This window comes from Necator americanus, chromosome II (assembly GCF_031761385.1).
Source record: "Necator americanus strain Aroian chromosome II, whole genome shotgun sequence".
Classification (NCBI taxonomy): domain Eukaryota; kingdom Metazoa; phylum Nematoda; class Chromadorea; order Rhabditida; family Ancylostomatidae; genus Necator; species Necator americanus.
The window spans coordinates 22,668,588-22,695,670 of NC_087372.1; the positions used below are offsets into that span (position 1 = coordinate 22,668,588).

Consider the following 27,083-nt stretch of genomic DNA (forward strand, 5'->3'; position numbering starts at 1 on the left):
ATGGCTGCCCGTGAACGTGTGTTCGGCGGACTAGCATTACTCTTCTTTCTTCTGTCTCTGCTGCTATTCGTTGGACTATTGTACTTGTACTTGAGCAGTGAGAATGAAGACATATGCATGACACCGGGTTGCATACAAACAGGTTCGTTCCAACGCTTTACCTATATATGTTTTGATCCTGACGAGTGTAACATTTCGTTTGCTGGTTTTTTGTGTCCTGTAAAAATCGTTCTTCTCCCCTCGTGCTACACGACCCTGAATTTGAACATTTGTGCTCAGACAACTGAATCTCATGCAAGTCGCTCTGACAGTTTTGCTTCATCCAAAATAATTGTTTCTATTTAAAAGTCTGACATTTCAGTGTTCTCTCTTTGTTTAGTGGAAATATTCGACTTCGTAGATTTTCCTGCTCGCTAGTCCTCGCTCTTCTGATAACGTTGAATCAGCAACAAAACTAACAGAATGTTATTTTCATTGACGGTGTACCTGTCAATATTTTCGTACCAGCCTTCCGAACCTTATTGTATGATAACATGAAATATTCGATGCTACTGCTACTTTAATATTCATATTATTTTATCTTGTTTAATCGTATTAATCGATTTCTTTTGTCTTACTTTCATATAGTCTAGCATAAAATTTACAACTCAAAAAAAAAAAAAAACGATTTACGCTATGTAGCCGTCTGGAATAAGGCTCTTTTATGTGAATGCCGCTCCATTTCCGCTCCGTTTTCGTGGAGGACTAGACGAACATTTGTCAACATCCCACTGGCTCATTTTTCCAAGTCATTAGGAGCGTTCAAGCAATCATAATTTAAACTGAAATGAAACAGCACAGACTCGGCAACAAATGTGAAGAAGAGAGTTTTCAAAGAGAATGAGTGAAGGGGCGGAAACCATGACAACCATGACAGCAATTCTAAAGGGCATTTTTGGGGGTTTTCATTTTTTTTTTCGAAATTTTTGGATAATGTTGCTTGATGGCTGGACATAAACCACTGGCAGACTGATCTCTTCAGAGAAAAGAGTAATCGAGTTCGCTTCAATGAACAGATGAGCCTCAGCTGGTGCGTGGCGAGTGAGTCAGGTTAGCCGGATCGAAACGAAACATTGTTTTTCACGCCGTCTTAAGATGCGCAAAGAGTCGAAGAAAAGAAAAAGTGACTCTCTATAACCTACTGACTACTCATTAGTGACTAAGAATCTTTTGCCGTCAAATCGCAAGCGAGCGAGTCGGTTGACATTGTTGTTGAAAACTTTGTTCATGAAAGTTTTTAACAACATGAACACTTTCATGAACAAAGTTTTCAACAACATTGAGTTAGAAGTGGTACTTGAGGTATGCGATGAAGGCACAAATTTCACATCATACCACCCTGTATAGACGTTGAGGGTCAAACAAGATATTATGCACGAAAAGGAAAGAAAAATATAATCCTAGTAGGGAAATCAAAGAAAAAAAAGATACCATTGTTATCATCTACACTATCTCTCTATTGTTGCCAAAAAATCTTTAATAAAATCACTTTATATAAGTTTTTCGAAGGCGCAATGAAAGTCAAAGATCACTAGTGTACAGAAAAAAAAAGAAATTTATTAACTTTGTACATAGCGAAGAAGAAACTACTAACTCTACTCAAAACAGAAAAAGAAGCAAATTTAATACTTTTTCAACAGAAAAAATGAGAAAGCACTTTGTATCATGGTGAAAAAGTGCGAGAAAACAAAACAGAAACCTGAGGATTTCTTCATTCACGGTAAAAGTTAGCCTCTCTGTAGGCTTGTACTCATCGTAAGGGCTCTGCAAAATCATCGAACATCAGGTTTTGATGCAATTATTTCGCTTCGGCGTGGCATCGTTCATGAACCTCTGATACACCTCAAAATAGTCCAAAGTAGATGAATAAAAAATAAATAAAGAAAATATAAATATGTGGTATAAAAAGGTTGTAAATCAAAAGGAAATTCCGTTGATCAAACTCTTTACGGGTTCGACTTCAAAGGAGAACCGTAAAGGTTTATAAACTCACATGTAACCTACACAATGACATGCGGTGGAAAAGACCTGCATCAAATCAGTATCCTTCTCCCAGATGCCTGGAGCAAACCCATCGTCTTCGAAGAGAAGGAAGTTCTGGTTGTTCTCGGGTGGTGTTGAACCTACGCCCATGAGGACCAAGTGGGAACCTCTAAGCAGCGCTCCACTCTCGGCCCACTTTGTGAGAATAAGCTACCTCGGTTTTTCAGGTTAGCATTCTAAGGTGTCTCCAATATACTAAGTGTAGGTAGTAGGTCAAGATAAATCACTTGCACAGTTCAATCAAAAGCTCGCGATTCTATTCTGCTTACCACTGTGCTGTTGACGGTGGCGCAATTGACGTTTGGTTTGACCCTCTCCGACCCTCCCAGATCCTCTCATGGAAGTCCTTACTGCACTGGAAAGATGATGTGATAGTGGCTGCGAACGGTTGACAACAACGCAGCTTCGGACGCAACTGCATAGGCCATACTGCGACCACATAAATGTTTTGAGCGGCCTGTAATTCATATCCGACACAGGTGATCAAGCACTTTGGCAACCATGCTGTAATAATAAGCTTATGACGTGTTTGCATCAATAAATTATCGTTCTGACAGAGAATAAAACACTGCAGGAAGAAAGGAAAGCCGTTTGAAGGCATCACCCCACAAATCTGAGCTGGTACGGATTTCAGGTGGAGTATTCGTATACAGCATAGTAGATTATGGAGAGGGAGGCGATTCCGTCCATTTCTTCCTAATTGCCGTAAAAAACTGCCCGGAAGATGCGGCGCGTGCACAAGGCTGGCGCGCTCCAATCGAACTTCTTGTAGAAAATAGGGCGCCGGAACCCTAGCCCTAGCCCGAAGCCGTATCTTCCGGGCCGTTTTTGCCAACAATTAGGAAGAAATGACGGAATCACCCCTTCTCCGTAATCTACTACCCCGTATACGAATACTCCACCTGAAATCCGTACCACCTCAGATTGGTGGGGTGATTGCTTTAACGGCCCTCACAATGTGTTGGCGTGCGGTTCAAAGATATACCGCATTCCGTTTGCCGCCCTTGTAAATTGATTTGGAAAATCAGCTGCATTAGTTAGTAATAGATGTACCAATAATTGGGAACGAATTTGAATCATAGAGCGAATTGAGATCTTGATAGGTTTCAGTGGTTTGATTGATAAAAAAAGAATAAGAAATAAACGATAAAAAAGGAAAAGTCACTGGCGTATCAATCCATTTTGGCGCCAACGCGTTTTACTGCAATCCGTGATCGTTGACGTTTTGGAACGCGTGTTGGCCTTTACAATGTATTGCGGGGCCAGCTGATCATCAGGCCCGTGATTTTATCCTCCCAAACAAGTCTGGTACCAATTTATCGACCCTGGAGGGGTTAAGGGCTTGGTTTGCACTAGTGCGGTTTCGAACCATCGACCGTGTGGCTGCAACGGACCTCCAAACTCTCGAACGAATGCGTCACACCCGCCCCATAGAATGAGAAAAAGAAAACTAAATTGATTTGCAGACACGCGAAAGAAAACTCCGAAGATAGAATATGTAACATGAAAGTGCCAGCTTCACTGTTGGGTACAAAAACGATCAGTAATTATTATTGCCACTAGATTTTAGGCCTATCTATTCCACGCAGGTTTCCAGTCCTCAAAGTATTGAATCGAATACAAACATTACTGCGATGGAGAATGTAGCTATTCTTTTTTGTGACCATCCCGCATCCAAAACTGAGAAATCTAGGATGCATTTATGTTTTCTTGATTTAATGCAAAGGTTTTACTGCTCATGTTCTTTTAGCACCTCGTAACATACGCGTGGAAGCAGATTTGATTTGGCCCCAGGCCTATTACCGATTGGGATTTTGTGCGCTCGACAACAAACGAGTTTATATTTTGTTGGAGGAAATGCTCGCACATTATGAGAAGCCCAACGTCTGTGCATGCTTGCGGGAGAAGAAAATCGTATGTAGAAGGGATTGAAGTCAGAAGTGATTAAAGCCGTTACAGCAGTAACAAAAATTCATCGACTGTCACCTTGTTGTGATTGATTGGGAAGATTTTGCTGTTATTTCCAATGATTCTAGGTTTATAATGCCAGAATGGACGCCCCAGTGAACGTCTAAACCTGATTTTAAACATAGTTCTATAAACAATCTTCTGCAAATAAGCAATTATCACTTTGAACAACACTGCTCTACATTTTTCGGAGAAAGTGGAGTAAATGTTGTAACTGCTAAAACACTCGTTTGGTTAAAAATACAGTTAGGTGAGGAAGAGTACGTTGTCCTTTATCCTTCGAGGTAATCTGGGTTAAACGGGTACCCATCAGAACTGCTGCAGTAAAAGAAGCTCAGTAAGCTTGTTCTCTTTGTTCTATACTTCATCTGGTTATTTGCTACTCATCTCAAAACAAGCGCTCTTGAAAATAACTTTCGTGTTAATTATTGCTTCTATGACAACCATCACCAGTTGAGAAGCTGTTGCTGAATGACTCCTCCGAAATTATGGCGAAGGTTTCTCCTGAATAAGAGTATAAGTCTAAAAGCAGCTTTTTAAACTTTCTGTTTGAAGTAACGACCATTGAATCCCAAGACTTCGCCCAAGAATTCATATTCTCACCAGCCGTTGGAAAAATGGTTGATGCACATATTTGTCTGCCGAGCTCCAGATGCTGGAACGGATTAGAACGTTAATTACCTCAAAAAAATCTTGTAGTTCGTGTGTTGGTGGCGAAAAAAAAAACAGAATCGATTAACCGAACTTCTCGCTTGCATTCTTTTATTTTCTTTATTTTAATCTGGGTCCCATGTCACATCCATTTATCTATATGCAAATGAATAAAAAATATATGAATATACGGAAACAATTTTAGCGTCGGTGATTCTGTCATCGATGAACTCCTCAGTGGATCCGTGCTCGGACTTCTACGAGTACGCATGCGGACAGTGGATCCGTGGACATCCAATTCCAGACGACGCGCCTTCTGTTAGTAACTTCGAAAACCTTGGACAAGACTTGGAATTTGCGTTAAAGGGTATTCAGGAATTTAAGCTGTTTATTCTTCATTTGAAATACTTTGTGAAGGTTTTTATTTTTGAGAGTGGCAACGTTTGTTTTTCTCAACTGAATCCTGATTTAGAGCTGCTCGAAGAAAAAATTGGAAGAGAGGAGAGCATTGACAGGGAAAGTGCCATTGGCAAAGCAAAGTTCTTCTACAAACTGTGTTTAAACGAATGTGAGCTTTTTTAGAATCCATCAGTCAGAAACTGCTTTTTCGGCTAACTTTCTGCGCTGAGAATTCTGCGTGAGTCAAACGAGTAGTGGTTGGTGTTACACTGTGATAACACAGCCTGTAATATGATGGATTGCTTATCAAAAGTCATCTCAAATCGACAACTGTCACGAGCATGCCAAGCGTCACCTGAAGCATTTGGCGCAATCCGCAAGGTTCAAGATTCGTTTTAAGCAGAAATTTTCGACAACTGGCGAACAACGTTTGATGAAGTGGTTGCGACGTTTGGAGGCTGGCCAAGTTTAGGACATCGGTTACAAGAAAATGTATCTATCGAGAGGCTGTACGGTTCGTAGAGTTCTCTGACCTTATCTTCTCTCCGTCGGCGAATAAAAGCTCTGCTTTTAGGTGATATGGTGGCAAAGTTTCGGGCCGATTCCCTGTTCAAGGCTACAGTTCAACCTGACGATAAGAACTCGGAGAAGCACGTTTTATTAGTGAGAAATGATTTTCAACTGCACGGTTTCAAGCTTCATGTTAAAAGCAGCGCACCACTCAAAAATATTTGAAAAGGTTTCAAGAGAGTATTTGATGAGTTTGGGAGAAAGTCCTTTTTTCCTTTTTTCTACTACTAAAATGTTTTCGAATAAAAAAGAACAGTGGCAGCTACCTTTTTATTAACATATTCTCGTTCGTTTTCTATAGCTTTCTCTCTACGTCCGAGCGACTTATTTATACCTCACAATTTGTGAGTCTGAACTTAAGGAAGTTGTCATCTTACTCTATTGGCTCTATCTCGTTCGTATACCGATTAAATGCTGCAAGCAACTTCTGCACTTTCGGGGCTCTCAGTGAAAAGGGAGGGAGGCTGATCATGTCTTCTTCAATTTCCTACTCTTTTATCCCGGAATGAGAGTCATTTATAAGAGCAAAATATCGTTCGAATATCACGAATACTCTTATTTTGTATTCCTCAGCATGGGCGAGTGTAACGCACCTGGTAGGAGGTTCGGCTGTGACTATGGTCTGTCGATGGTTGCAAACCGTCCGATGCCGGCGAAGCTTTTCATGACTTCGGGTTCAACGAATCGTTACCAGAGCATTCTGGGGAAAAGTGATGAAAGCAATTCACTGTAAGGCTGCTCATATACTTTAAGCAGGTGTTGTACAAGTATCTGTTAGCTTCAAACAGCGGTAGCTGAAACATAGAAAGGATTAGGGGAAAACTGCCTCGTCAAATAACACTTTCACCTTGTTTTTCTGCATAAACTGCCAACCGTTGCCGTGCTCCCTACGATGGATCGCTTTTTTTCTACATTCCGACAATTGTGTGGTACTTTTCTCTAGTTTGGAACAAGAACTCGAGCAGAGTTGCATGACTTCAGTTGGGCTCCGAAAGAATGCTTTTTACAAATGATTGGTTGCACAAAACTACAAGAAAAGCGAGAAGAACCTGTCTGCGAAAAGTATGAAGTCACACCTGAGCGCGAGATGCAGAAGAAAATCCAAAAAACAAAATGGATTTCATTTCCTTGCGAACGTCAATTTAAAGAAGACGAATGTTTGAAAATGGATTTATGTTTTACGCTTTTGGCAACGAGATTTTAGTGAAACTTTGTTTGTGGCCTGACGTTTCTCGTTCAACTTTGTTTTTATCAAGAAAATGATTCGAGGTTCTTTGATACTATGCATATCCCATCAAGCTCTTCCCTCTCCTTGCCAAGCCTCGACATCGTTCTGAGTACGTCGCGGAAGGGCTCCGAAAAGGAGAATCAGCCGACCGTTCTCACCGACTAGAGATGCTGGTTAACCACCGCGTTCTTACAGATTTTCACCCAAGGTGAATGAGATCTACTCATTGTGCAGTATCTTCAACTATTGGTGTGCGGATAGTGTTTATATCATCGAAGAGCTACTTTCGGCCCTTCAAGGAAAACGAATTGGTCGAAACGTCAAGCCATAAATAAGGCTCCCCCAAAACCTAGTTTGCAGGAACAAGAAAGCACAAATCCACTTCACTATGCCGAGATTTCAAGAAGAGAGGATTTGGAGATTGTTTCAGAGTGATTCTGCCGGTCCTGTAATGATGATTTCTGGTTCCTCCGAAAGAAAGGAGGAAATCTTTAACATATTTAACATTTCTTTAACATATGTTGGAAATCGTAACGTTCACGAAAGAGTGCAGTCGAGCTCCTTCGCTCACTTGCATAATCACGTAATGGCATGAAATTCGACGTGTGCGGTGGAAGATTCCTCTGAATCACTCGTATCGGCGACGATTTGGTGTCTTCTTAGCTACTGTGGCTCTTCTGTGATCGCGTAGGTAGAATTTCATTGGGATACTTGCAGCACCACGTCATCGAGCTTTAACCTTGCGCCTCTTGCCAGGAAAGGCTGCGTTTCTGAGAACGGGTCCGTTCCTCTTGCATCATTAAGCAAATGTGTGATTGACACTTCATCTGACCCAAACTACTAAGGTTCTTGTTCGGTTGATACTGATCCTGGGGAAGAGGCGTTCTTACTTTGCGCAGTCTTAAAGAGTAGCATCTCGTTTCGGTTGGAAACGGGACCAAAAGTCCTGCTTTTCCATTCTCGCTCTTGGCACCACTGTTTTTCTTGCAGTGGTGAAGTCTCATTGCTTCAGGTTTCTCTCCTCTGATCTCCCTTCTTTCTCCCCACGACCCACCAAAACCTCACGCCCCCTTGTGCCCCAAGGGATGGTATCACATGTAAAGTCGTTTTTATAGCAGCTTGTATTTTATAAATTGTAAATGAACCGTGAGTCGCGAATGGAAAATAAACTGCGCGAAGCATACTGTGTTACATTTCTTTCCGCATGACCATGGTAACAGAGAGGAATCACTTTGCTTTTTCAATTTCCTACGCAACCTTGTTTTAGCCATGTTAGTTCGACAACTAATCCTCATTCAGATCGACCAGCCAGCACTGAATCTGTTTGCACGCGATTTCTACGTGCTTGCAGAGAACGAGGAGCGGTTAGCGTACCTTCAACTAATCAGGTGGAACTCTTCTTCGTTACTGAACGTTCTGTTAATCATTTATACTGATGATTGACTCAGAGATGTGTTGGTTTTGCTACATGCGCCTTCAGAATCAGCGACATTCGACGCAGAGGAGATCATTGAATTCGAAACGGCACTAGCCAACGTGAGTTTTTCAGCAGCGCTTTTGGACGAAACGAGGAGAGTTGGTTTCACTCCTAACAAGACTTGTACGCAATACTTTTCATACTTCTGCTACTTTATAACACTTTTGGGTTAGCTTTCCGTACTAGATTGAAATGCGAATCCATGTGTCAACATCAGAAGGTGAACAGAGGAGCTAAAAACGAACAGAGGCAGCAAAAAAGTAAAGGATAAAGTGGTCAGCGTTGATCAGCTCCTTACTAAATACTGCTTTCTGGTAGATTTCGAATAAATGGATCGTAATGGAAGAGAGTGACCGGCTAAAATCATGGAGTGAAAACAATAAGGTGGTGTTTAAACGTGAATGTGAAGCAAGACAGCATTGAGAAAATTCTCGAGACCATTTTAGAAGCGAAAATCCTAGAAAATAACGTTTAACCTTCCTACCTAGGGCCAAGAGAAAGTGATCCCATCAAAATTTTTCCTGACTGTGCTGTAGAATTGTCTAGTTTCCAACCTGAAAATCGATAGCGAGCAGTCCGTTAGCGCATCCCATGGGATGCGCTAACGGACTGCTGAAATGGTAGCCAACAATTTACATGACCTGACGTGGAGCCTCATCTTTATCAGTACGGTGATGACGTTCATGTCATTTCATGTTGTGCATGAAATGACGCTATTTGTTGTGGAGAAAGAGAAGAAAAGTGGTGCTTCCAACTATGTTTCCGAATCGTTATGGCATCGAAGGAATATGGTTGTGAAGTCAAGTTTAAATACCTTCCAAATATAGTAAGAAAGGAAGCACTGATGGAACGATGAACAAATGGAACTATGAAATCATCGTTTCATTTGTTCATGGTTCCATCAGTGCATCAATTTTTAGAAAAAGAATGAAGGGGAGAATGAAGGAGCGTGATGAAGAAATACACAAATTTAACAATTTTACGGTAGATGCCACAATATTTAATTTCTATTACCAGTGATGGCGGACAAAACAAGGTGTCTGAGGCTTTGACTTTCGCGGGACATTCAGACTGGTTGAATGAAAGATCGTTTATTCAATCATACGAAAAAAATGGTCTGCAAAAGAAAAGATTAAGAATTAATTGAAAACATCAGTGTAAATCTAACTTTCGTAGATTATCCATAGACGATTCTCAACACGGAGTTTCTCGCCTCATCAGCTTTCAGGTGATTGCCGCGAAGACTTTCTTTCAGTTATTCTCCTCTTGTTGCAACGCATTCTGCGGAACCTAACTGGTCTAGTGGCTGGAATGTTTTGTTTCCTGCTAGAATTTGCAGTCACAATCAAACTTTCGACAGACGAATGGAAACTTGCTATCTTCTAAAATTTTCGGCTATGCGTACATGTCTAGGATTTCGCAAATTGAGACAATGGAGCCGACTTCAACGGTGGAGAAACTCCTGCACACCATCGCTTTTCAATTCTTGACATCAGTGCTCTGGTACCTGACATGAAAACAGAGACCATCTGGACTGCTAACATATCATATCTGAATGCATCTCTGCCATGAAGACCAGACTTACTTTTGTCGTCCCAGATTATCGATCTGTATCTCAGATAGCGGGATCCTTTGCAAATTTCAGATGCAGTAAGCTCTTCGTTATCGATGCCAGGGATTTTTTTGACTGGTCGAGGAAAAAAATTGAGACGTAAAAAATCTAAATATGGATGTATCGGAGCATATATATATATATATATATATATATATATATATATATATATAATACCAGTCTGGACGTCCGGCAGAAGTTGGATTTCGGACTTTCTGTGGTGTTCGCTTTGCTGGCCTTCACTGATCAAAGAAAATAAATAGTAGTGGCAATTTCTGTAAAATTAGAGTTGTGTTTTTCTTACCACGCTTTAATTCCAGGGTTTTTAGAAAAGATAGCTTGCTTTCTCTCTGATACATGTAAGCTACAATCGAGCTGCTACATACTTTTGAAGAGATTCAACCTCGAACATCTCATGAACTGTGCCTCGTGAATCATCACCCTCAGCGTTTCTGAGGGCTTCCGATGGAATCATAGTGAACGACACATTAAAATCATCACCCCACGAATCTGGGGTGTTATGGATCTGTGGGTAATTATTATACGGGGTCGTAGATTGCAGAAATGGGTGGGACAACGCTCATAATTGCCGTTGAAAATGGCCCGGAAGATGTGGAGCGTGCAGAAAGGTGGCGCTCTCCAATGGAGCTTCCTGTGTTCGGGACGCTGTCTTCTACGACGAGTTCTATTGGAGCACGCCACCTTTGTGCACGCGCCGCTTCTTTTATTCCGGTTTTTACGGCAATTAGGAAGAAATAAGCGTTATCCCACCCGTTTTTGCAATCTACGACCCCGTACAGTTATTAGCCATCGGAGATCCATACCACCCCAGATTCGTGATTCCTTTAAGCTGTCAAATACAGATTTTGGGACCCACTTTAGGGCATTATCGCAATTACTTGAAGACTGAATTGTCTGGCGTTAATCAATCCGCTTGCGATGCGTCAACACATTTTAGTATGGTTCAGCATTGGTTCGAACCGCCCTTGCGTCAACCAAGCCTGTCATCCTTCGGGGATCGATAAAATGTTACACGACTTGTCTGGGAGGATCAAAAACACTTATTTGACACATCAGCTGGCCAGCGCAGATCATTGTAAGGTTTCACAAGCGTTCATAATTCTCAAACGATTATTAATAGAAATAGAACGAGCAAGGCCATCCTCATAGGTATTGATCAACGTCGGGCACCTTTTTCCTTTATAGTACTTGTGCTTTTCAGATAACAATGGCTGATGACCAACGTCACGACATCGCTGAATTGTATACGAAAATGACACTTGGACAAATGGAGGAACAACTTCCAAATTTCGAATGGCAACTTTTCTTTAACCAGGTGTTTAGGGACATTACCGACAAGGTAATGAATTCACAAATTTTGTTGGCTACGTGAAGTGCTAATTTGATAGTTGTAACAAGAAGTGGTTGTAGTATGATTGTCAAAAAACCTGGCGAAATTGATTCAGCACATTCTAGAATTTTTTGTTAAACGATGTCGCAGATGTGTTTGCCTTGCTACTTGTCACTCGAAATCATTTGCAGTAATGTTTTTGAAGATAATCGGACAGGTCAGAATGTAGCTGCCCTAATGGCTAGTTTGTGTCCTTAGCATATAACACTGTCGTAAAGCATACTATAATACATTCCAATACTTAGATAGTCAGAATAAGCTTTTTGTCTGTTGCGATACTTTAGATGCGAGCAGATACAAAGAGTCGCTACAAAACACATTAGAGGCTTTTAACGGAGACATGTTCAGTATGTTCACAATTGTTTAAAAATGTTAAAATGTGTTAAAAACGTCCGCAAAAATTTCAAATAATGGCAAGCACCAAATCCAGCTTAATGATTGGGGCAACCAAACGATTACCTAGTATTTAGAATGGCACACAGATCTCATTTGATGAACATGCGGAAGTGGTCATCTATGGTGTGGAGTTTCTTCGAAGGCTGGACAAGTTGCTGCCACAGTTTGAGAAAAGGTATGACTTGTTATTAGTTTGAGACAATAGAGATTGTTGATAGGACAAGAGAGAATTGTCTTCTTAACAAAGGAATTTTAGGAGAGTGGTCAACTACCTGGAATGGTGCTGGTTCTTCAAAACAATGCTGAGAGATTTACCAGATCCTTTTGCTCTGACCATTTTCAAGTTTTACAAAACTCTTAATCGTATGTCTTTCTGGAGTGAATTTGCCTGGATTTCTTCGCTTAGCTGCGAGAACTCCAATGTCATAGCATTCTTTGCTAATCTCGTAACAGACGCAGGGTTTGGAAACTTTGAATGAGGATTCCGGGGCTTATAGTGGAGCCAGAGTTTACTTATTAAGGCTTAGTGCAGTTACCGCAAGAACGTCTTGTTTTCTTGCTCAATCTAGTTTCTTTGCGGCTTTCCAGAGCGTAGGTCAAAGCAGAAAGAACGACAGTGTTGGAATATACGAGCACAGAGTCGGAACTTCTCAGTCTTTTTCTGCGCGTACTCGACGCTCTTGTGCGTTCCCCGAGCCGCTCGTTTCCTCGTGCCCTCCTTGGTGGACAAGCCGTTACTCATGCCCATTTCTCAAACAAGGCGGGCAAGGTGGTGCGCTCGGGTATGTCCATTCCGTTGGACGTTTATGGTGCATCAGAGATGCATTGGTCTTCATAAACCCCCATTTTTAAGTTCAGCCGAAGACTTAAATCAGGTCTCTTTGGAATCGGCCAGCATTCCCTCCTTTAATGGACTTTGCTGGTGCTCGATGTTATCAGAATGTTATTATCAGCGGAACGAATCAGTGTTGTAGCTGCCGTAAACAAACTTTCACACCCACGCAGGGTCAAGCGTGTGACGAGACTTCCCCATGGCGGTCGGAAAGGAAGGGAGCTGCAAGGAACAAGGAATGGGATTCGCAAGGGTCTCATCACACGCTTGACCCTGCGTGGGAGTGGAAGTTTGTGTACGGCAGTAGTGAATGAAGGACAACATGATAACCAGGAAAAATACGACGTAGTATTGTATAATTACACAAAGGATAAAAGATAAAGCCACTGGCGTATCAATCCACTTGGGATGCGCCAACGAGTTTTACTGGAATTCGTAATCGTTGAGGTTTTGGAACGCGTGTTGGCCTATACAATGACTTGCGGGGGCCAGCCGATGATCAAGTCAGTGTTTTATCCTTCCAGACAAGTCTGGTACCAATTTATCGACCCCGCAGGGATGAAAGGCTTGGTGAGCACTAGGGCGGATTCGAACCATCGACCGTGTGGCTACAACGGACCTCTAACCGACTGCGCCACACCCGCCCCATAATTACATACATTATAAAATATTACAATAAATAATGTTAAATGATTACATTAATTGCAAAGTATTATATTTTGTTTTATTCATTCATTTTTCATTTCAATTCAGAGGCGAATTTGCTTAAATGTTTTTGAAATATTACTACTGAAATATTTGAATTTTTATTGTACTCCATTTTTATTCACAAATCTATTAAATATTTTAGAAAACTGATTAAAGCACATAATAGGACAAGAAAGGAGAAGAGTGAGGTGCATAGGTCGGATCACATAAGAAAGACGTAAAACACCGAAAAAAATAAACATTTTGTTCCTACAATACGAAAATGTGGCAACGCAAGTTCGATACCCCGCTGAGTCAAATCTTTGCAAAACACATAAAAACTTGACACCACTTCTAAAAGATGAAGAATCTAACTCTAGATAGTTCTCAGCAGTGCAAAGGTGGATTTAATGGGATTTAATGACCAAAAAGCTCATACTGTGTGCACATTGTTACGTCTGGGAGATCGCTAATAACTTCGTCATAGATCACCAAAATAGAAAATTTGGATAGTTTTTCAGAGAAGAAAGGTTGCCCTACACAACAGTCATATTGCTGTTTTTCTCACATACCAATCTTTTTAGAATTAAGATGCGACGAAGATGGAAAAAAACGGCATTATCCCATTTTTGTCCCATCTCAAATTTGGAAAAACGACGAAGCCCTGGAAATTGTTTGGTATAACATCTCATAGAGGAAATTCTCGGCCGCAACATGCTGTTTCACGTTACTTCGAGTTATAGAATTTTACTCAAGATCACACTTCACTATCTCTTTTGCAAAAATTTGACCCAGCCGGGTTTTGGTACTATTTCATCACACTGTCATACCGTAGGAACAAAATGTGACTTTTTCCGTTTTCCGGCGCTCCTCAGTAATTCGACTTATGTACCTCATTCTTCTCTTACTTTTGTCATATTATGTGCTTTTATCCGTTTTTTTTAAAGGATATTTGATAGATTTCAGAATAAAAAAGAATGGACTAAAAATCAAAATATTTCAATAGCAATAATTCAAAAATACTTCGGCAAATTTGCTTCCTCTGCTTCTTGTTGTCTCTTCGCTTCTGTCAGCTACCGATTTTCATATTGCAGAGGGTCGTGTCCCATCACATGTGCCAGTCTGACTTGACTTAATCTGGGGACTGCTAACATCACCTGACGCCATTGCCCGCATCTTAGCCGTTGTGCGTCGTTCTTGAGCATATCTCTGGCCAACGTCTTCGATCATCAGCACAGGCTTGTGCAGGGCCAATCCCTTGATCGCTGTTCTATATATCGCATCAAGTTAAAGTGTTTATTTCAACCGAGCAAAGTCTGCACCAGTCCTGCATTCTTTCCCATTTACTGTCAGCGCTCACCGCTAAAATCATCTCTAAATCGTAGATCCTGCAAATTCATTGTCCGCTGTCTGTTACAAACATGAGGCAAGAATGCAAGGAAATAGATACGCGGATGCGTCATAGAGGTAAAAAGCGACGCCTGCAGTGGCCACGGCTATGAAACGGTTGCAACGATCCATTTAGCTTTTGCGACATGCAGACGAAGTTACTGCGCGACACCAAAACACTACGGCGCAGCAATTCTACGCCGCTGGGCGTGCGTTACCCCATTTTACCGCTTTGAAACTGCGGCGAACCAATTCGATGCCGTGGGACCCGTCGCACCCCCTTTTTGGAATTTCGTGACTCCCACAGACACACACACATGTGTCAGAATAAGCCCGTTATTATATAGCATGATTGAGGGAGGTTCAACCTGGTACGTTGTTGTAACGCTGCTTTCTCAAACGATGAAAAAAATCCCCATCGAGAACTTATGGAAGATCGAAAACATCTTTTACTCCTATTTCCGTGCGTATTTTTCATTATTTGTTTTTGCTTCCATGCATGCTTTTCATATCGGAGAGAAGCTCGCGCCTTATTCATCAACCTAAAAGATTCGCTTCGTCGATAGTTTTTCAAAAACGTTCTGGTAACTTCACCTGTTCGGCTCCTCTACCGCAGAGTATCTCAATGGAGCCTGACAATTAAAACAACCTACTATGTTGATATTCTATAACAAAATTGCGGGAGGTTCAACCTGGTGGGGTAACCGCACTCAGTCCACCCGTATGCAAACTGATTCCTATAAGCATATCGCCTGGTGAGAGCTGTTCGGTCTTATTATGCATTGAAAACTTCCGCAACTCTGTAAAGGGGAAGTTCCATAAACTTGATCTGATTTTAATTCATGAAAGTCTTCCCGTTTCACTTCTATAAAGAGTATGATTACGTACCATTATTCCGCGGGCTAGGAAAGAAGAATTCCCATCAAAGATCGAAAAACTTGCATTTCTAAAACTTTGAAGTGTAGGGAGAGAATTGCCAGTGGCAATCTGTAGTAGGATCAGCACAACAGGATTGTTGATTTTCCAATGAATATATGCGGAGCTTTCCGTTGTTTCAGTTATGAACGTGCAGAAGGTTCGCTGGCATGGTTGTGTGACTAGGATCAACAGTTTGATGCCAATGGCGACATCTTCCATCTATGTGAGGCATCATTTCGACCATGAGGCAAAGAAGCAAGTGAGGACCAGTCTTTCAATCAATCTCTATATGTCCCGCGTCTCGCCACACAAAAACTTTAGATCTGTGAAACTAACTGTTGTGATGTTAACAGCAAAACGTTAGTAAATATTATTGTTCATAAACCCTACTCCCAGTATCACCATCATTCCAGAATCCTATATCCACCTTACGTTTAACAACATTAACCTGGATATATGCAGCTCAGAACTATGAAGAAAGCTTGAAAAAAGAGAAAACACGTGAACAAATTCGTTTTGCCTGCTTCATTAATGATCAAGTTATAAGATTTTAACACCCGTTATTTTGGCCTCGTCAGTAGTTTTCTGAGACTAACAAAACCGACAAAACATTAGCAGTGCTCTGGACATCTTAAGTACGTTATCAAAGTTTTCTCAATTTCCATGTTGACTTCGCAACACGGGGTCCGAAATCGCGTGATTCATCAGGTAGTTGTCCAACCTGAAGTCATACAAGAAGGTTACTTCGTTATTTGTCAGTGATGGTGACCACTGAACGAGAAGGCGAGTGCAGTAAGGGTGGAAACAATAAAGCGGGGCCGCAATTCTGTGTTTTATACGCATCGTTCGTAGTGTCACCAAGCAGATACGTAGATAAATATGACTCATTGGAATAGAGCGCTGTTCGGTCGCCTTATGCTTTTGATTTAGGTCGAGGAGATGATTAGTCTCATTATGGAGGCATTTGTGGACTTGCTCGTCTCGGAGGACTGGCTCACAGCAGAGACCAAGGAGTTTGCGAAGCAGAAGGTACTGAATGTCAGTACGATCAATGGGAAACGAACTACGCACTTTTGAACGTCCACTCTTCACAAAAAAGACTATGGCTTATATCTTGGAGAAAGGAAGGCCTCTAACAATTCACTGGTTTTTTCCTAAGGAGCGTGGTAAATCTAAGAGATTAGCATGTGGAGCTAGGCAACTGCTAAGTAAAAGCTTTGGAGTGGTTTCAAAATGTGGCTGTTATTGACAGATATTCCAAAGAAGCTGCTGTTCAACGGAGTGAAGATCGATCGCTATCTCTCCTACCGTTCGGACTCCACCATTTCCACCGAATCGTGGAAAGCCCGCGGAGTTCAGAGCTGCGCGGGGCGCGGTATTGGTGGTTAGTGACTATTCACCAACAACAGTGCGCTCAATAACCACCACAACCGCAGAGCCAACAAACCGCGCGCCTTTGCCTCTCAGAACTCTGCGGGCAGCCTTAGAGAGCTCTTGGCTGAAACTGACTTTGCGCCACTTCTTTCTGGTTTCAGAAAAAATGCTACTCTTCCAATCGTCCAACTATACACTTAATCCTAAATGTGCATAACTTTGGTACCAAAGATTCCATAAAGTCGTTTAATGGCTGGAAGGTTAGATTAAAGAAGATCCGTGCTGGCTTTTTATGCGTGGGTGTTGAAGTTCAGCAGGCAATTCTCGATGCACGGTTCTCTCCAATAGTGGTCAATGTCTGACACGCTTACAAATATCTGGTTTGCAAATATCGCAACGGAAACACTAGCCACAAATTTAGGCATCTGGATCAGTTGGAACATAGATTTTACTCAACGAAGCAACACCCGTGCACCGGCGGGACTGCAAAAACGAAGATACGATGGATTAGTATTGAGAGTAACTACTAGACTGTTCACCCTATTCACAACACCATGCCATGTATGAACAATGAAATCCAATAGTCAGCGGGCCCTCAAGCAGGAAAGCATCAGTTTCCTCAAATATGCAACCACCTACATTAAGTGTAAGTGGCTGCATATTTGAAGAAACTGATGCTTTGCTGCTTGAGAGCCCGCTGACTCCTGGTTTTGTAGTAAGTATTTTGTATTTCCGCAGTTTCTCTCCAGCACTAGACAGGGCTTTGAAGGCGAAAATCTGGTTAATACTGGGGGAAATACATTGCCCTTAACATTCCCTTAGCATTGGAGAGGAAAATCCGACTCTGAAACTAGCATGGAGAAATAGATAAATGCTACGTAATTCTTTGCAAATGCAACGTTCGTTTTCTTTTTCATAGCGTTGCAAAACATTGTCTCTTCACCACTTCTGAAGTTACTATATGACCATTATGTCACTAAAAGCTCCAAAAAAAGGATTTCAATTCGAATTTCAAAAACGAGAAACGAGTTCAGGTTCGCACAATGAAGCAGAAAATTGGTTATCCGGATTACCTCAACGACTCAAAATCGGTGGATCACGAGTACCGCATGTTCCGTGTATAAGTTTTGTTTTGGATTTCTTATCTGCATCCCTTGATCACGACGAATCCAGGTTTACGATGGAGGATACTACAAAACGAAGTTCCAGTTCTACGAGCAGTATCAGCGTGATGTGCTGGAGCGAATAGCGCAGCCGGTTGACCGCGAACGGTGAGCTTCCCCTCAGATCTGTACCTTCGCATCCCTCAACGTTCTGATATCCCTTCTATCTCACTGATGATCGCGCTTCCCGAGAGAGCCACTCATCGTACGCAAATGTGCAGACCCTATTAGCAGAACAAGCTCAATTAATGCACAGTGGTGCTTTCTAAAAACACAAGCCGTGTGCGTGTATTCTGACACTCGAGAACGCTGCTTAAAATGTGGCTGTTTATGTGATGCCTGCGCCGGCTAAGCTCACATATCACGTTTTAATTGATACTCTTTCATGTACTTTTATCGAGGCTTTGCGGGAGGGCTGTATTGATTGACCGATGCTTCCCAGAATTGACTTGAATGTTCAGTAAACGGCTGATGACGAAATATGTAGGAAATATGAGCTACGTAGCTCTTTCGTCAACGCATTCCGAACAGAAAAGTGAGGTTTAAGTGAAGTTCACTTTTGTGAAAGTTCGGGAGTAGGGTTCTTTTGGCACCAAAAGCCTTCATCCTGGAATTGCTTTAGGATTACCGTGATGCTTAACTTAATAGCACCAAAACAACTTCGATTTAGACCGAGAAGTTTAAGTGTATTTTTCCAGACAGTTAACCTAGAAAAATAATACAGCAGCAAAAAAGTCATCCAAACTGGTTGCTACCTCTCCTGTACTTATTTTTGTTGCGATTACTAAGAGAAAGCTTGGGTTTCCGTTATAGAATGAGCAAAAATCTGCACATGATGGTTCTGTTGGGGATACAGAAGAATCCGAGTTAACCCTACGCAGTATAAAGAAGTAAATTCGATTCTAAAAGGTTTTTTTTTCACAAAACATCCCAAAAATAGACGTAAGCCAAGAACGAACATCATTACCATATTCAAACAGTGGTTAGTTGATCCAATTATTCGTTTAAATTTGGTTTAAATTAATTAGCCGAAGCCAACTAACTATTGCTTTTCTTGAGGTTAAACTAGAGGATATAGGAGTGACTAATCTTTCTACGATATAAATGTCTTCTTCTTCTTCAAAAAAAGTCATTTTCCAGATGGGTTGCCGGCGCTGCATTGGTGAATGCCTTCTACAGTCCCAATACTAACGAAATAAGTGAGTCTTTTCATTGCTGGCATTTCATCCGTTTTAGCGCAGCAATGAGGAAAGAAAAGGGTGATTCGATTGAGTTCTTTTACAACAGCGGGAGTGATTGAATGTGTTGCTAGTGTAATACTGAAAAATTTGAGAATTGGGAGATTATCAATTCCTAGGAAAGCACGAAAAGAACACGCACGAAAGCACGAACACGAGACAGTTTATATGTCATTTCGCATATCATTGATTGATGGAATTAAACCATTCAAAGGACATAAATGTTGTTGAAAGGCTGAAATACAAGGAAAGTTCTCCACAAATCCAACTAATTCGTCTACCTCCAGAGCCATGGACTGATTGGCTTAGTTTGTACGTGTCACAAAAACACGTTGATCTGTTTGTGAAAAATTCTGCAAGAATAAAGTGCGTGGTGTTAATAAACCCTCATGAGGGTACCCAGAAATCAATTCAGAATCGCCTAAGTTCTATCAATCCGTGTGCAATGACTTGAGGAGATAGCCGATATGTCATGTCAATGTCCCTGTCTCCCAATCTGAAACCAATTTATGAGCCTCGGAGGCGTGAGAAGTTTGGAAGGCACTGGTGCGGTTTTGAAACGCCGATCGTGCTGGCAGAGCCGAATCTCTTACCAACTGTGCTACACCCACTATGACCTACTGCAACAAACTTGACAAACTTTAGTGAAATGAGTGGGCGATGATGAGTTGGAATAAAGTTGTGTGGACCAGATCAACAGATTATTAGTGCACTTCAACTGTGGTGTGAGCTCGTGGTTCTTTCAAAGAAGAACAAATGCATTAATTCATTTCTCGAGAGTGTACCGTACCGTTATATTTTGCACACTTGAATTTCGTTGTTATCTGAGTTAGCGCTTCTTACAGCATGACAATTTTTCATACAAAACATATATTCTGACTTACTTGAAGCTCCTACAGTAGATTAAGGACGTGTAGTTTTGTGCTTGCAACGCAATGCACAACGAGATTTCCTAGTCTGGGAGTAGCGAAGCTTGTGTTTTCAGCCCTGTCTATATCGCGGAAGATCCGCCAGGTCGCCAAGAGTCCTTTCTGCTCTTTTGTTTCATGATAGATAGTAACCTATGTAGTACCGAAAAGTGGTATTGATGGATGTTCTACGGACACGACACGAAACAGTCACGTATGTATTAGTTTGCTAGAAAAATTACCACAGCTTCAAAGGTCACAGGTACAAAAAAAATTACCAATTTTGGTTATTGGCCTTTGTTGTATTTTAATGCGGTGACATCTCATTACTTACGATATCTGAACGTCTAGAAAAGGAGTAAAAAGCCAAACAACTTCTCAGTCTAATAGGATTTTTACGATGCTTGCAATATTTATTTAGCGGAACACGTCACAACAATCTATTGCTGTGAATTGTTACTTAACGTAATGAGTGATGGAGCTGCTTACCCACACGATTTTCACTTGATTTCAGTCTTCCCTGCTGGAATTCTGCAACCAGTCTTCTACAGCAAGGATTTCCCATCCTCAATGAACTTTGGTGGAATTGGAGTGGTGATTGGCCACGAAATTACGCATGGATTTGATGATAGAGGTCTTTAATCTTTAGCATACAAGTCGGGAAAGAAAATCACAGGACAAGTTCTTTGAAATGCTATAGATATTTATTGTAAAATCGAGATTTTATGAAATGCCTATATAATATCTCTTTTTCCTCTTTCTGAAATCAAAGTCTTTCTAAAGTATGTGGTTGTTTTACCCCGAACCAATCGACTTCAGGACCTACAGTTTTAAACTATCTGCGGAAAGACTATTATTGCAGTAAATGTTTACTAAATAGACTTTCCAGTGAGCGAATCGAGGATTTCTGAGTAGTAAGTCCAAAATAGAAATCGTGTGATTCAACGAAGTTTAGAAGTAGTTTGTAGAATTTTATGAGAGTTGTTCAAGAAAATTTGAGAGGGTGGATGAAGAGTCTGAAATGGGAATAAACTTCATAACAGTTTATGTGACAATTTCGCAATTTTTCTAAAACGAAATTGTGCATATTTTCGCATAGTACTAGTTATTTACACAAACAGCGTTGAAGCATGTACTCGTATGGATATTCTTGCATATTTTCCTATTTCCTGAAAATAAGAAAAAAGGAAATAAGTGAAAAGAAAGAAGTGAATTCTTCTTGGTCATATTTTAAGGGACTTCTATTATTTTTGACTCTTTTTGGTCGCTCGAGTGGCCTCGTTCTTCTTTTCCACTGTGAAATCTACGCAATTCTCGTGGTTTTCATGCAGAAGGAATCGAGGCTAGCCATGAAACGGTTTTTAGAGGTACTCCAAGTGCTCTTCACATCAATGTAGTAGGGTAATAAGGTGTAGAGTTGTTTGCGAAGGATGATATTTTCTGTAATTTTATTGCAATTCAAAAAATTCACGTATGTTTTTGGTGAGGAGCATTATTGAGGAGGTTATGTTTCATCTCTCACGCAAATGCGCTTTTAAAGTTACAAATTGTAGGATAATGAATAGATCAGAAAGACATCAGTAAAATACTCTGTTGTTCAGTTAAAGACATCACCCCACGAATCTGAGGTGGAGTATTTTTATACAGGATATCAGATTATGGAGAGGGAGTGATTCCGTCCGTTTCTTCCTAATTGCCATAAAAAACGGTCTGGAAGATGCGACGCGTGCATAAGACTGACGCGCTTCAATCGAACTCGTTGTTGGAAATAGCGCGCCGGATCGCTCGAAGCCATATCGTCTGGGCCGTTATTTGCGGCAATTAGGAAGAAATGGACAGAATCACCCTTCTCTCCATAATTTGCGATCCCGTATACGAATACTCCACCTGAAATCCGTACCACCTCAGATTCGTGGGGTGACGCCTTTAAACACACCGTGATCAGCTACGTCGTCTCCTTCAACTTTTACAAAAACTTTGTGGCAAGTCAATTAGCGAAGAAAATTTCTTACCTATTTATGTTTTTTGTGGCATGAATTGAGACAACCAGAAAGTAGCATGCTCAATGAACCATAAAGTTCGAGTCGACTGCGACAGATTTGCAAAATTAATCTAAAAAATAAAATCACAGTGATCATCTGAAAGAGAGCATAAGTTGAGAGTGAAAGAGTCGCAGCAGTTAGGGCTCGCAAGAGTAACCCGCTATGCAGAAGCAAGTGTGAAAAGCCCCACAAATATTTCGCATTCTTCTCACAAATTACAATTCTTTGAGGCCTACCTCTGTAAGGACATTTCGATATTATCTGTGTGAGTTCTCATTGGAACTCGTAGACATTAATTCAGGCCGGCTCTACGACAACCTTGGGAATATTCGGCAGTGGTGGGACAACGTCACAATCGCCAAGTTTGAAAAGAAGGTTTGTTGCAAAATAGAAGAATTTTTCCCGAGCATAAGCTAGACGAGAGTGACAACCCGTAAAGGTACATTTTTCAATTAGAATTGATAGCAGACGATGAGAGCACCGTTACGCACTTGCGAGCTTTACATTTTTGGAATAGATTTCCTCTGCTTCTTCTGCTGATCTACAACTACGTAGCTTATAGCTCGAAATCTTAATTTCAGGCTGAATGTATAGAAAAACAGTACTCAGATTATATGCTCGAGCAGATATCGATGAAGATAAATGGAAGAAGCACTAAAGGAGAGAACATCGCAGACAATGGTGGTCTTAAGCAAGCCTACAAGTGGGTCGTTCCATCATTTTTTTTTGAAAACGACACTTCCGAACTTAGTCTTGCCTTAAAGAGTCAACTATCGTTGTATCCACGACAATTTGTTAGTTTTCAGGGCATACAAGAAGTATCAGCAGTCGCACCGTCCACCTCCTCGACTACCAGGAGTGAATCTGACCCATGATCAACTGTTTTTCCTTAACTACGCCCAGGTAATGCTCACCAATAACAGATCCAATAAGCAAGATGATTTTGCAGTGCGGAGGCATACGTCTCGATATTGTCCTCAAAAAACGGATTTAATTAAAGATTTGGTGTGGGACGATGAACGACAAGGAAGCTGTTCGGAAATTGAGGACTTCGGAGCACTCGCCTGGACCAATTAGGTTTGTTCGAATGCCTAAGATTCTGTAAAAGCGGCTGAAGACTGGAATCCCATCTGCACTGTTTTGGACAAAATTGGGACGATTTTGATGGGAAACGCTTCGTGTGGAGCTGTATGGAAGCCCACAGAATTTTGCTCTAAACGTCGGGATTCTTCCAAGAATCCAAGTCTTTGGAAGTTACCCAAGTTTTGTTCAAAATTACTAAACTTTAGTATCCTAGGGCAAATAATAATCTGCTTCCGGAGTGCTGAATATTGTTCTTAGTACACTTTTTCATTTATGAAATTGTGCATATTTTTGTAATTGTTAGCGAGTTCACAAATTAAATATTTCAGAACGTAGTCGGTGTGTTCAGCTCATGCCAATATTTCCATTGTGCGCGTTGTTTCATACTTACAATGCCCGCCAAAGGACAAATTGTAACATTGTGACAATTTGTTCTGCACGTCTGGAGATCCAATGATGGCGTTTTATCAGAAAAAAAAATCCAATCGGGCCAGCATGGATATCCGCCGGAACCACTAACGGAAAATGGAGGCAATTTAAAAGCCTTGTTGTCATTTTGTATATAAGCAATTCCTTTCTTTCCTATTCATTATTTTCCCAAAAAATATAACATGAGTCACCTGGTTGCATTTTTTCACTGCGTCTATGTGCGCAGCGTCCACGCGAACTTGACAGCTTTGAAGATTTTATGCCTCCAAAACTGATTCCTGTGACCCTTTCTATTGAAATGTTCCTGTGACCAACTTATCTCCTTCTGACGCGATTCTGATACTAGTTATTGAACCAGATTAATTGTGATTCGTGGTTATTCCAGAGTGAAAGGTCCGCTGTCTAACAGCGTCGACTTCGCTAAAGCGTTCAACTGCCCCGAAGGCTCGCCGATGAACCCTATCCACAAGTGCCGGGTGTGGTGAGCAGAAGATGATGAACAACTCACTCTTTTACATTTCCAACCAGATCTGAAGATCTTTCACCAGTTGTCTCACTGATATTTCTATTCTCGATTTGAATACTCATTTTTGTGTCGCACGCTCTACTGATCTGTTCTCTCTCTAGTCATTAACGCGCCCTTGTGAAGTGATCTTTTCGTCGTCTCATACCCAGGAGGATTGTGTCACGACTCCTTCCTCAGAAATGTTGTACAATAACTACTTGCATATATGAGAGAGTTTTCCGCCCCATTATATTGACGAAGGTACTTAAAGCGATGTCGTAGGGGGAGGAGGTGTGGCCTCGACTTCATTCTCTCCACTCTTGCATCTCGCCTTCTTCCTAGTGATATGATCGCACCGTGGTTGATTGTGCTATGTGTCACACTGGTCACCGTTTCCGGCAGGTCACAGGTATGCCACTGTTTTCCTTATCCGCTTGAAACAACCTGTAATAGTAACGTGATGGCACTGCAAGAAGGGATGGTTGTTTTTTGTTCGGAGTAGATTGCGGACCAGTGTGAGGCATTCCATTCATAGAGTATTAATTTTGCTTCCAGAGATATACTTAGCTTGTCTCTATGGCAAGCTAGGAGTACTTGATATCTCATGATTCTTTTTGTACGTCAACTTCGATCCTTTGCTGAGCTTACGTTACGAGCCAAAATTCTAGGGGATTCTCAAACTGCTTGCATCATCCACATTTGTTCCGCTATCATTTCCCTAATTTTGTGTCACTTTTGAATAAAAACTCTACCGAAAATCGTTGATAAAATATTTGCGAATTTTATCCAACATGAACATGAAAGGTGATCTGTGAATACGATATTTCTACCGCAGTCATAGGAGGACGGATTTCAGGTTTACGCACTGCTTTCATACGCACTTGCAAAAAGAACAAATTAATGTGTAAATTCGGACCGAGATGGTGCTTCTTCATCTAATCACATTTATGTTCTAGCTGGCTTTTCACCACAAACATGTTGTAACAAAGTAGCATTACGCTTGACGAACCGTTCTAAGTGACACTTCAAAACATCTCCGTCCGCTGAGGGGGCGACGACCCAGCCAGGAAAAGGCTGTCGAACAGAATCTCGGAGCCCACAGAGAGAGCTGACACTCTTCTCTGAGTACTAGATAGACTGTTAGCGTGTGGGCCGCTATAGTTCCCAGGATGAAATCATTGCAGTTTTGACGTTTGGGAACTGTTTCAGACGCGAGACCTCGCAGATATACAGTGGTTCGATTCGGTCGCTTCTAAAAGAGATGCAGGATACTGGAACGACTGCGAGTTCAGCCCGATGAGCTGCCTGTTAAGAAGACGGAGATCCGCGCACAGAGTTTTACAATAAGTCAGGAATAAACATTCATGTTGTAATTGCTTTTCAAAAATCTGCTTTTGCACCCAGTTTTGTTCTGATAATTGTACACGCCATTTTGATGCATGCAATACCGAGTATTCTCTTGTATGGGGTCAGCATCGAATAACTTCACCAAGTACACCATGTTGTTCGTGCAGTCCTCATTTTTTTTGGTCTTCCATTAATTGCATACAATTCGAGTGTGAGGAGATGAATGCACGTACAGGTAGTCTGAGTCATTATATGAACAACTGACCCGATGATGATTAGGTGCTGAACATACAAGGATGTTAATTCCTGCTTTTCTGAATGAATAAGTGGTAGAAGAGCGGTTTTCGCTACGGTTTATTGTCATGCATCGGCCTAAAACTGAAGGATATTTATGAGCAGACTCGTAGCTCAAAGTGGAAAGCGATAAGTGATAGATCTTCAGCTTTCGATGTCAAAGGCTAGTATAATCCTTATCGTTTGCGAAATACGTAAGAACAAAATCTAACATATTTCCCTTAAACAACACGCCCTTATAATTTCTGTGTTGCTTTTTCATTTATCCAAGGACATCAGAAATAAAAGTATTGGAATTTCTGCAACCAGTTCCTTCAAAAGTTCGCAAAACAGAACGAAATATAATAATTCGCTTGGGGAATTTTAGAAAGAACTTTACTAGAAGCTCCTTCAAGCTTTATTCATGCTCCAACAACAAAAGAGGTGCGGAATTTATCACGCTTCCATGGTCCTGAAAACTGAACCACAAACAAAACAAATGTTCCTGTTGTTGTAAACTTTGGATATGGTTTCCTGTCAACTGATGAAACCGCACTGATTGATCCCTCTGAAGATCCCATAGTTGAATGTTCAACGAATATTCTCCGTAAATGTAACCTCAAGAGGAGGTCCTGTTTTTTTTTTCCTAAGTTCATTCAAAAAAGAACTTTGCTCCTGACAAATCCAGTTGATTGCGGTCAACAAATTTACTCCTGGAAAAATTATAATAGCTATTTTAAGTAAGAAATAAGTTAGTTAAAGTAAGAAATAAGTTAGAAATAAGTTATTTATGATTCTCTCCTAGCCATTACCTTTTCTTACTTTTTCTGCAGGTATTCTGATATGACATATTCGAGAGTAACAATGACATGTTCAAATTTGGTTGCAGAGTAAACATGTGACGATTTTCACAATCTCAAATTAAACACGACAAAAAATGAATGCGAAATTTTATTACATGATTGATCTTGAAACTTCCACATAAATGGAAAGAAACGTTCAAAACAGACCACACCTTATTTTATAAGATCAAGCAGAGTGTATGCGTTTAGTGGTGGTTCAGCATGTATTGGAACTTAGGTAATTAAACCTTTATTCCTA

General features: G+C 41.0%; 1 protein-coding gene across 3 annotated transcripts; it reads left to right on the top strand.

Annotated features, from left to right (window-relative positions):
* Positions 1-25,709, top strand: RB195_019064 (uncharacterized protein; the record flags this gene model as incomplete). 3 transcript variants are annotated; one of them, XM_013448249.2, is made up of 23 exons in its annotated part: positions 1-142; positions 4,907-5,068; positions 5,174-5,269; positions 5,501-5,614; positions 5,675-5,763; positions 8,198-8,286; positions 8,347-8,434; positions 11,210-11,347; positions 11,869-11,969; positions 12,051-12,157; positions 15,761-15,879; positions 16,551-16,649; positions 18,029-18,112; positions 18,168-18,265; positions 19,298-19,356; positions 20,818-20,937; positions 22,647-22,720; positions 22,927-23,048; positions 23,152-23,248; positions 23,346-23,422; positions 24,243-24,338; positions 24,645-24,771; positions 25,572-25,709. In XM_013448249.2, the coding sequence occupies 23 exons, from the start codon at positions 1-3 to the stop codon at positions 25,707-25,709; spliced, it is 2,436 nt and encodes an 811-aa protein (XP_013303703.2). The 3 variants fall into 3 exon arrangements, with proteins under 3 accessions (XP_013303703.2, XP_064042634.1, XP_064042635.1); XM_064186753.1 differs by lacking the exons at positions 24,645-24,771; positions 25,572-25,709 and having other exon boundaries at positions 24,243-24,342; XM_064186754.1 differs by lacking the exons at positions 1-142; positions 4,907-5,068; positions 5,174-5,269; ... (16 more) ...; positions 23,346-23,422; positions 24,243-24,338 and having other exon boundaries at positions 24,709-24,771.
* Positions 25,710-27,083: the final 1,374 nt, after the last annotated feature.